Source organism: Leucopleurus acutus, assembly GCF_964270905.1.
Source record: "Leucopleurus acutus genome assembly, chromosome: 7".
In the NCBI taxonomy this organism is placed as follows: Eukaryota; Metazoa; Chordata; class Mammalia; order Artiodactyla; family Delphinidae; genus Leucopleurus; species Leucopleurus acutus.
Genome location: NC_139150.1, coordinates 90,236,268 through 90,247,446, shown reverse-complemented (window position 1 = coordinate 90,247,446; position 11,179 = coordinate 90,236,268). Strand labels below are relative to the sequence as shown.

Here is an 11,179-nt window from a genome sequence, read left to right as displayed (position 1 = left end):
GAGATATCAGATTGGGAAAAGATACTGGATTGGAAAGAATACCACGTTTCTTGATAATCTTGGGTGAATAAGTTAACTTTCAAGCTTTTACCTACTAAACTTGCCCAGTCAACCTTAAAGAGCAAAAAGAAGGTAATAAGACATTATAGGTAAGATCTGGTTTGTGAATCATAGGTAGTAGTACTAATATCTAATTCACATGGATGTGATTCTATCCTTGATCAGTTTCAACCAGGTACCTACACTTGCATACAACAAGTAAAAATGATGACACTTCTTCATTTTCACTGCTCACCTGCACTTGGTGACCAATGGATTTGAGGGCTAAGAAAAAGAAGTTAAGAATGTCTTTGAAGTTTCACACAAGGTTATCAAAACAGGAAGCTACACCTACTTGTTGATGCTGACTACCAAACCATCATGAAAGAGCCAAGTGTGTTGGAAGGAGAGTGAAAAAAGCCTTCTGATAGAATGAAAGCTTCATGGACATAACTGGAAAGACAGATAAGGACCAGAACAGGAAGGATTTTATGTGTCAAGCTAAAGATTCTGAAGCATTAGATAATAGTGAGCCTTGGGGGATCCGAGCAGGGGAACATCATCAAGGGAGGAATGTGCATGAAGACAATCTTGGTGGAAGAATACAGCCTGCAGACAGGTTGTCTCATTAGATGATGAGGCCCTAAAACTAGTGAGGGGTAAAGAGACAAAGGAGAGTTATTGAAAATAAATCTCAAGCAAAATAATTGTGCTTCATTGAAGAGAGAAATGTAAGTGGAAAAGAAGGCTTTCACTTTTAATGATGTAGCAGAAAATGTCAAAGTATAATATAAAACATTAATTAAAAAAATTTTTTTTTAAATTAAAAAAAAAATAGCTGAGCAAGGGAAGAAAATGACAGAAATCCACAGAGCCCCAAATATCATGAATCCCAAGAGGTAGCTGAACATTAAGATTTTCTGGTGGGCCTGGAGGCTTAAAGATCTGGCACTAATAGGCTATGAAAGTGAGAGAAGAAAAATCCTAGGGTCTACACAAACTGGGGAGTCCAATGAAACCCCCCTCAAAAAACTGAGACCTCAGAGTCTGTCATACAGAGTGAAGTAAGTCAGAAATACTGTATGCTAACACATATATATGGAATTTAAGAAAAAAAAATGTCATGAAGAACCTAGGGGTAAAACAGGAATAAAGACACAGACTTACTAGAGAATGGACTTGAGGATATGGAGAGGGGGAACGTAAGCTGTGACAAAGCGAGAGAGAGGCATGGACATATATACACTACCAAACGTAAGGTAGATAGCTAGTGGGAAGCAGCCACAGAGCACAGGGAGATCAGCTCGGTGCTTTGTGACCACCTATTAGGGTGGGATAGGGAGGGTGGGAGGGAGGGACACGCAAGTGGGAAGAGATATGGGAACATATGTATATATATAACTGATTCATTTTGTTGTGAAGCAGAAACTAACACACCATTGTAAAGCAATTATACTCCAATAAAAAATAAATGAATAAATAAAAATTAAAAAACAAAAAACTGAGACCTCAAATAAGGAGCCCATGGAAAAAGGGTAAATTTCAAAAAGATCCTTCACCACAGAGAAAAACAGTTAAGAGAACGTTATGGGTTTAATAATGGCCTTCCAAAAGATATGACCATGCTTTAATTCCTGGAAACTGTGACTGTGACCTTTTTTGGAAAAAGGAGAAACAGACATAAGAGGTGGCAATGAGGCAGAGATCAAAGTGATGTAGCCACAAGGATGCCTGGAACCACCAGTAGCTGGAAGAGGCAAAGAACAAATTCTCCCCTAGAGAATACAGTCCTGCTGACACCAATTTCAGACTTCTGGCCTCCAGATCCGTGACAGAATACATTTCTGTTGTCTCAGGCCACCCAGTTTTTGGTAATTTATTGCACCAGTAACAGTAAACCAATATAGAGACTTGCCCCACTTAGCCTTGGTTTGGGGAGATAGAGAGACAGAACATGTCCCCATGAGAATTCTGGCCCCTTGCGTGACTGGGGCCAGAACTTTCTAAACACTCTCTGTGGCCCAAAATAATTGAGTTTAAAGTGGGCAAGGGTAGACAGTGCCCCCAAAGAATTAAAGAAATGTTCCCTTAAAGTGGACATCAACTGAAACATCACAAAATAGCCAGCGAGAATCAACTTTGTCAGAACTCTAGAAAGCAATCAAACGTTTACAGCAACCAAGTGAATGTTGAATCAGAGAAAAGGCAACTTGAAAATGGCAGGAAAGAACTGTGTTTTTACTTGTGCTTTACCAGCTCCTTCCTAGCTTGGTGGTGGGCTTGAAGACAGTAGCCACTGTTTCCAGTGTGGGACCCTGGCTCCTAGTTCCAGGAGGAATGGAGCAAAAGTATTGCGTTTGTTCTAACCTGTCTGGGAGCTACTTGAAGGGCTTACATAAGGTGCTTATCTCTGTTTTGCCTACTTGGAACTCACTCAGGGTGGAAAAGTGGTGGACACTGCAAGAAAACCAAAGGCAAACAAAAAACCCATGGCTGCCTGAGGCAAAAGATTATGGATGAGACAGGCAATGGATTGCTTAAGGCCTGGGAGGAAAAGTTTGGGCAATTAGGGCATTAAAAAGTGCCTCTGTATGCTGAATAATTTAGAAAGCCACATTCATGCCCAGGGCAGTATGCATATACAGAAAGATCTGAGAAGACCCTAAGCATTTGATTCTGATAAAGGTAAAAAGCTTTTTTGGCCAAATGTGGCTGATCTTCAGGGCTCAGTGAAAACAGGAAGAGAAGCCTGAGGCAGAACTGTAAACAGCCTGGTGGAGCTGAAGGAGTGGACCAGAACAGAGTCAATCTTAAAAGACTGGGAGAGGTAGGTATTTTGTTTTTAAATTTTTAGTTCCTGGAGGTCAAGGAAATCTCTGTCAAAATAATAGCTGAACATAAACTAAAGGAACAGAGACTTCAGGGGCTACATACAACCAGGAATAGTCTTTGTAAAAATAGTTTGGAAAAGTCATAAACAAACAGACGACTGTAGCCTTCAACCATCAAACACGGCAAACCCTGGGGAAGAGAACCTGATTTCCAGAGTCACCAAATTCAAATATCCAGTTTTCAAAGAGAAAAAAAAATTACAGGGCATACAAAGATATAGGAAAGTACGGCCCATTCACAGGAAAAAATAATTAACACAATCTGTCCCTGAGGAAGCGCAGATACTTGGACTTATTAGACAGACTCTAAATCAACTGTCTTAAATGGAAAATAACTGACTAATGGAAAGGTCAATGGAAACCACATACAAAGAACAAGCCAAGAAAACAATGTATCAACAAAATGAGAATATCAACAGAAAAATTATAAAAGGAACTAAACAAATTCTGGAGCTGAAGTACAATAACTGAAATTAAGAAGTCACTAGAGAAGCTTAACAGCATAATTTAGCATACAGAACAAACAGTGAACTCGAAGATAGGACATTTGAAATCATCCAGTCTGAAGGAGAAGGAAGAAAAGAGAATGAAGAAAAGTGGACAGAGCCTAAGGGGCGTCTGAGACACAGACCAAGTGGACCAACATACACACTATGGGAATTTCAGGAAGAAAAGACTATAAAGAATATTTGAAGAAATAATGACCAAATCTTGAATGTAGCAAGAGAGAAGCAAAACACCAGGATACTCAATAAGATTAAAAGATTAATTTCTAATCAGAAACCATGAGAGCCAGAAGGCAGTGGGACAACATATTTAAAGTGCTGAAAGAAAAAACTATCAACAAAGAATTCTCCATTTTGCAAAACAGATTTTTTCTTCTTAATTTTTCTTCACAAATTAAGGAGCAATTAAGACATTCCAAAATAAACAGAAAGTTGAGGGAGTTCATGACTGCTAGAACTGCCCTCCAAGAAATGCTAAAGGGATCCTTCAGGTTGAAATGAAAGGATGCTAGACAGTAAGTCAAAGCCATATTGTTGTTGTATTTTTTATTTTTAACTCCACTTTTTGTTTTCTACATGATTTAAAAGTAAATATATAAAACACAGTTAAGAACTTATGTTTTGGGGAACATAATTATGAAGATATAATTTCTGACAAGAATATAAACGGGGGCAGAGCTGTATAGAAGCAGAGTTTTTGTATGTTATTAAAGTCAAACTGGTATCAATTCAAGTTAAATTGTTATAAATTTAGGATGTTAACTGTAATCCCCATGGTAAACACTAATATCTTAAAAAACACACACACACAAGAGGAAGTAAAAAAAGAAAACAGTAAACTGCAAAAATGAACTGAACACAAAAGGTGGCAGTACTGGAGGAAATGAGAACAAAAAAGGTACAAGCCTTCTAGAAAAAAATTCCCAGTAAAATGGCAGAAGTTCTTCCTTATGAGTAACTATTTTTTTTCTTTTTAACCAAAGCCTAACTGACCCGGGGAAAGGGAAATACCCACCTCTAGCCCCCTTTACCTTCCTTTCTTACCTAAAGAGGAAAAATTTTAAAGCTGAGTAACACCTGTGAGGGTCACAGCCCAGAGGCACAGGCTTACTAAAGACTGAGAACTAATCATAAAATTATAGAACAATTCCCCCACTTCTCCTCCCCCCATACTTTACTACAACATCATATGGGCTCCTGTATGACAATAGGGCATTACAGCTGAAAGAATGGGCAGAGCTCTGACCATATTTAAAAAGGAATCTCTAGGGAAACCATAAGACAGAAGAAGGAAATTTGAGCCTCTGGAACCTACAGCAACAGTAAACAATAAACACAGCCTAACTCCTAGCCAGATAAACATAAAACCTTACAATAAAGGCCTATTTACCTCAGTTCCTTTTCCCCAGTACATCATGTACTGTTATCGACCAAATACTACAAAGCATTCTAAAAAGGAAAAAACACAATAGGAAGAGACGAAGCAAGCAACACAACCAGACTCAGGTATGGCAGAGATTTTGAAATTATCAGATTGGGAATTGAAAATAACTGGGATTAATGTTAAGGACACTAACAGAAAGGGTGGACAATATGCAAGAACAGATGAGTAATGTAAGCAGAAAGATGGAAATTCTAAGAATTAAAAGGAAATGCTAGAAATCAAAACTCTGTAACAGAAATGAATAATGCATTATACCAAAAAAGTTATACCCAGGCACAGCATATTCAAACTGCAGAAAATCAAAAGACTACCTTTGGAAAAGATAACGCCTAGCAACTTTCCACCAGTGCTAGGAGACACAAATCTTGACTCAGAAAGTCCAATAAATCCCAGGCTGTACGGCTGAATAAATAAAAGGATGAAATGGTAAAAGGTTTTGAGTTGGGATGACAAGAAGGATGGCTATAAACAGAAAAACCCATATCCCATCAGCGGAAGCTGTTTGAGGAAATGATTCCAGTGGCAGCAGCACTAAAATGAACACCCATGTGTAATAGGGAATCGAATATAGAACAGAACTCGGGGGAGGGCTAAAATGTCACTGGAGAAGTTGTCAGAACAGCCACAGAAGGTGAAATCACAGAAGTGGATGATATAAGTGGGAGAAAGAGAAAACATATCCTCGAAGACACTAGCCTGTGCCTTATCTTGACTCTCTGTTTTCTGAATTATGGAATGGAGAATATGTCAACTAATGACCTAGCTCTTCACATTTTTATGCAGCTCACCAAGAAAAGGTATGCTTTGTAAGTTGTTAAGGAGGAAGTACAATGTCAGTTATGTTTCCTTCAAGCTGTTATTTTAAAATACAGTGAACATTTTGATTCTCGGGGAAGAGGACAATTTTAGGATCAGCAAATAAGCTAATTTACCTAGAAGCATGTATTTTAATATACCAATATAATTTTTAGATAATTTCCAAAGCAAAAAGTAATCATCCTTTTAATTATATTTTTCTTATTATCTATTTTATACATATCATCCTTTTAATTATTATTATTTTAACATTTATAGTATGGCAAATTTCTGGAGAAAGAGCAAAAAAAAGAAAAAAAGTATAACAATAGTACTATCTCTTACACATATAATTGATGGCATCACAATCTATTTTCAATAAAATAAAAACAAAAATGAAAAACAATTAGCACGTTCTATAATCTCCTCACCTTCTGTTTGAGCCTCATTCAAAAACAGTTTTAGCTTCCTGCTCCGAAGGCCAAACACCTTGGCTGTTTCATACAGAAGACCTTGGTGGGTCAGCCCATTCTGCCCAAGTGGATTTTCAAGCAGGAGAGTGCCTACTGTTCCCATTAAACACTCTACAGAAAAAAAAAAAAACCCAAAATGGATTAAATCCTGAGAGTTCACCCTCTAGCTAGTGGATCCCTAATGGAGGTAGTGAGTAGATAGTAGTGCTGGGTTTGAAAGCCAGCAGTGGGTACAAGAGCAAGAGTGGGATTAATTGTACAGTCTGCAGAAACAGTCTTAAATATTTCACAGGGGGAAAGGAGAAAGAGAAGAAGAAAAAACAACTAGTATAAAAGCCCAGTAGTTTAGGGAAGAGATATTCAGTAAACAGTCAAATGAAGAGCCTGAAGACAGTAATAAATGTGCACAATGAGGACCCCAAAATATCAAGGAAAAATAAGTATCGATCTAGTCTGTTGATTAAGGCATGGATAGGTACAACAGTCCTCAGAACATTTTCCAAGAAAAAAAGAAGGCAAAATTTAAGACTACAATGTTCTGACATTTAAACAGTTCAGCTTCGTTTAGCTGTAATTTTTACCTAACCAATTTACCTCATTTCCTGACCATATCAGATGGGGGGTGTTTCTACATAAATACACCAAAAGAAACAAGCTGTGAGTATTCCCCAAAGAAGTGTTGGAGTCTACATTTTAAATTACTAAGTTGAAGCTGACTTAAAAAATCCATATAAATCAGACAGATTGAACATTAAAGGAAATCTTAACATCTAGCACACCATAACCTGCCTGCTGAGGGTGTTCACACCTGGGGGAGGCACGCACCTTGTGGGTCTGCATTCAAGAGGTGTAGGTTGATATACTGACAGAGAAGAGTACTAGGACTGTTGACCATAGAGTGAGTTGATCCTGCAGCCACACAAAGTGTTTTTCCACTAAGACTCAGTAAGTTGGTTTGCTTTTTTATTTCTAAAAATAACAACAAAAAAATCATTCTTTCAGGGGGAAAGTTCAGAGCTGAAGTCATTCACTTTTTCCTATTTAATTATTAAACTATCATGTATCTTTACAGTGATGCTTTCCACTTTATTTCTATTTATCAAAGGATACTGTCTTTTCTATAAAATTAGGCTTTAATGACATGCAAATAGTAGGAAATCTTAATGTTGCAAAATAGCATAATATTCATAACTTATAAGGCAAATTGTTTTTTCCCCTTTTAGTATTTTTCCTCCATATTATAGCTCCTCTTAAAATTTCCTCTTATATCAGAATCCTAAACTTTACCATGAAAAGGCGGCTTATATTAAAAAAAGATAATTATGATCAGAAGATAAGCTGACTAATGAACATATGTGGAAAAGAGCAAGACACACAGAACACACATAGTGTAATTTCACTTATATACAATTAAACATTGCTTAGGGTAGAAGATTGGTTACAGCCACTATGCCACTAAAGGTTAAGGTGGGGCTCAGGCATTACTCAGCTTTCACAGGTTTCCACCTGCTGGGTCAGAGGGGACAGTGAGCTAGACAGATGTGAGTTCCAGTATGTCCTTGCTTCTTATTCTACAGTGACTTGAGATAGAGACCCAAGCTGTCCACTGACTTACTTACCAGCTCCCCTTGGTGGATCCTGGTGAGAGATTTTTCTCAGAGCCCCCACCGAACCATCTGTCTTCCAGACCTTAACTTCCTCAGTTTCCCCACATCATGTTTGCTTCCCTTATCCAGCCTTAGCAAATGGCTGTCTACAGTGCTTCTATCAATTTACAATCCAACAGGGAATGACAAATCCTATTACATAATATCCCTGACATCTGATATTGTGAAATTCTTCTAGCTTTTGCCAATTCAGTTACATGTGATAGTACCTCATTGTGGTTTTTCCTATTGAGGTTCAGCAGTTTTCCCTTTATTTATTGGCCATTTAGATTTCTTCTTTTAAGCTACTGATATTTAAAAGTTTCTGAAAATGAACATTCAGGTTTGTTAAGTGAGTGTATTAGTTTCCTTTGTCTGCTGTAAGAATCACAAACTGGGGAGGGAGGTGGGGTGGGGTGGGTGGGACGGCTTAAAACAACAGAAATTTATTGTCTCACAGTCTCTGCAGGTGAGAAGTCCAAAATCAAGGTGTCAGTAGGGCCATGCTCCCTCTGAAGCCTGTAAGGGAATCCTTCTTTTCCTCTTCCTAGCTTCTGGAGGTTCCCAACAATCTTTGGTGTTTCTTGGCTTGCAGGTTTGCCTAATTCCAATTTCTGCCTTTGTCACCACATAGCCTTCTCCCTGTTTATGTCTTCACATGGCCCTCTTCTTATAAGGACACCAGTCATACTGAAGTAGTGCCCACCCTACTCCAGTATTACCTTAACTAATTATATCTGCAATGAACCTATTTCCAAAGAAGGTCACATTAGATGGTACTGGGGGTAAACATAAGGACTTCAACCCATCTTGGGGTAGAGGTGGGGGATTTGGTGGTGATGTCACAATTCAACCCATGACAGTGGGAGGAAATGCACTTATAATTCTTTAAAATTTTATTTAGGCTTGTCTCATTGAGAATCTGGATTTAGCAAGATGCTGGATTTAGCAAGACGCAAACACTATGTTTAATAAAGTTAAAACACAACAGGGAAGTCTCTGAAGCCTAGAATGCATCACATGGCTAACAGTAAAGGGTAGGATTAGAACCTTCATCTCCTAGTAAGTCCAGTGTTCTTTCAGCCATATCACACAAAGAAAGCATAAAGAGACACTTGCAGGCAGGCACTACTGTAGAGGCTGGCCCTGACTCAGAGTCAGGAAAAAGGCAAAGGTTATGTTACCAAATTAAGATCCTTAATGATCAATCTCATGTCAAAGGACATAGATGAATATCTTTTGACTTTCTACACACCTGTTTCACCATGGAAGACAGCCAGCTCTCTATTTTTTACACCAAAAACGCTAGTAACAACACTCTTCAGCTTTAGAAGGTCCAACCTATTATCTCCTTTTGGATTTTCCAGAAGTAGTACTCCACCTAAAAAGCCAAAAATATAAGTGAAACAGAAGAAAAAAAAAGTTAAATTTGAATAAAAAGTCAAGGGGAACACATCATTTGTATATTTTCTTTGGTAAATGTCTATTCACGTCTTTTCCCATTTTCTAATTAGATCTAAAAGAAACTGTTGAGTTTTGAGGCTTCTTCATATATTCTAGATACATCCTTTGTTGGATATGCAGTTTGCAAAGATCTTCTCCTAGTCTGTAGCTTGCTTTTTCATCCTTTTCACAGGATCTTTCACAAAGAATTTAAAATTTTGAAGAAGTTCAATTTATCAGTTTTTCTTTTTATGGATTGGACTTCTGGTATAAAGTCTTAAAAACTCTGCCTAATCCTGAATTCTAAAAATTTTGGTTTTTTCCTAAATGTTTTATTTTTTTTTTAAATAAATTTATTTATTTCTGACTGTGTTAGGTCTTCGTTGCTGTGCGTGGGCTTTCTCTAGTTGCAGGAATGGGGGCTCCTCTTCGTTGCGGTATGCAGGCTTCTCATTGAGGTGGCTTCTCTTGTTGCAGAGCACAGGCTCTAGGCGCAAGGGCTTCAGTAGTTGTGGTGCACGGGCTTGGCTGCTCTGCGGCATGTGGGATCTTCCCGGACCAGGGCTCGAACCCATGTCCCCTGCATTAGCAGGCAGATTCTTAACCACTGAGCCACCAGGGAAGCAAGTCTGTGATCCATTTTAAGTTAGTTTTTGTATAAGGTGTAAGACTTAGGTCTAGGACATTTTTTTGCATGTGGATATCTAACTGCCTAGTACCATATAATGAAGACTACTCAATTAAGTTGTTTTTGCTTATTTTTCAAAAGTGTTTTAACTACTTTTTCTTCTCTTTCAAGCAAATTTGGCTATATCTACAACAAAATATTGCTGAGATTTGACAGGACTGAGTTAAATTTATATATTAACTGGGGGAGAACTGACACGTTTATTATATTGAATTTTCCAACCCATGATTATGGCATGTCTCTCCATTCATTTACTTATTGAAACTTATTTATTTATTCATGGCCGCGTTGGGTCCTCGTTGCTGCACACAGGCTTTCTCTAGTTGTGGCGAGCGGGCGCTACTCTTCATTGCAGTGCGTGGGCTTCTCATTGTGGTGGCTTCTCTTGTTGTGGAGCATGGGCTCTAGGCACGTGGGCTTCAGTAGTTGTGGCAGGTGGGCCCAGTAGTTGTGGCTCATGGGCTCTAGAGCGCAGGCTCAGTAGTTGTGGCGCGTGGGTTTAGCTGCTCCGCGGCATGTGGGATCTTCCCAGACCAGGGCTCGAGCCTGTGTCCCCTGCATTGGCAGGCAGATTCTTAACCACTGCGCCACCAGGGAAGTCTCTCTCCATTTATTTTGATCTTTGATTTTTTCATCATTATTTTGTAGTTTTTGACATAAAAGTTCTGTACCTGTTTTATTAGATTTATACCGAAGTATCTCTCTTTTGAGCAATTGTAAATGGTATTACATTTTAAATTTCATTCTCCATGTGTTCATTGCTAGATTATAAAAATTAATTTTTGTACGTTTATCTTATATCCTGTCAATTTGATGAAAACCTTTTTCTTTTTATAAGCAATATGATTTTTTAAAAAGTAATAGATTTTATTCAATTACTTTGGAAACAAACCCTCCCAATTAAAGCTTAAACCCAAATGGTATATAAAACTAGCCAAAATACTTTAAAATAATATAAAGATCATCTGTAGTTTTTTCCTCATAACATGAATGCTTTCAGTCAGACAGTAAATTATAAACCATATCACATCATGTTGATGCAGATGATAAATTGTGGTTGCATTTGAAATCCATCCTGGGAAAATAATCTTGTTGGAGTTGTGAGCTCTTCCTAGTTGTTTGGTCAGTTGGTCCAGAAAGAAGCAGTATTGAAGTCAGCAGATGGGGGAGCTAGGCCCCATCTGTTTTGTCACTGCTCATTCTGCTGACCTTCTGTGACTAAAGCTGACAAAAAACGCTGGCCCTGTTGACATT

General features: G+C 38.2%; 1 protein-coding gene across 5 annotated transcripts in view; it reads right to left on the bottom strand.

Annotated features, from left to right (window-relative positions):
• The window catches only part of IARS1 (isoleucyl-tRNA synthetase 1), an 82,443-nt gene that overhangs the window by 4,018 nt on the left and 67,246 nt on the right, over positions 1 to 11,179 (bottom strand). For 3 of the 5 annotated variants that reach the window (XM_082842880.1, XM_082842881.1, XM_082842882.1), the window contains exons 31-33: positions 9,050 to 9,175; positions 6,974 to 7,117; positions 6,107 to 6,259 (exon numbers count right to left, since the gene is read on the bottom strand). In XM_082842880.1, coding sequence (XP_082699006.1) covers positions 6,107 to 6,259; positions 6,974 to 7,117; positions 9,050 to 9,175 — 423 coding nt within the window. Of the gene's footprint in view, positions 1 to 5,524; positions 6,260 to 6,973; positions 7,118 to 9,049; positions 9,176 to 11,179 lie in introns of those variants that run through there. The other 2 variants (XM_082842883.1, XM_082842884.1) reach the window with 2 other exon arrangements.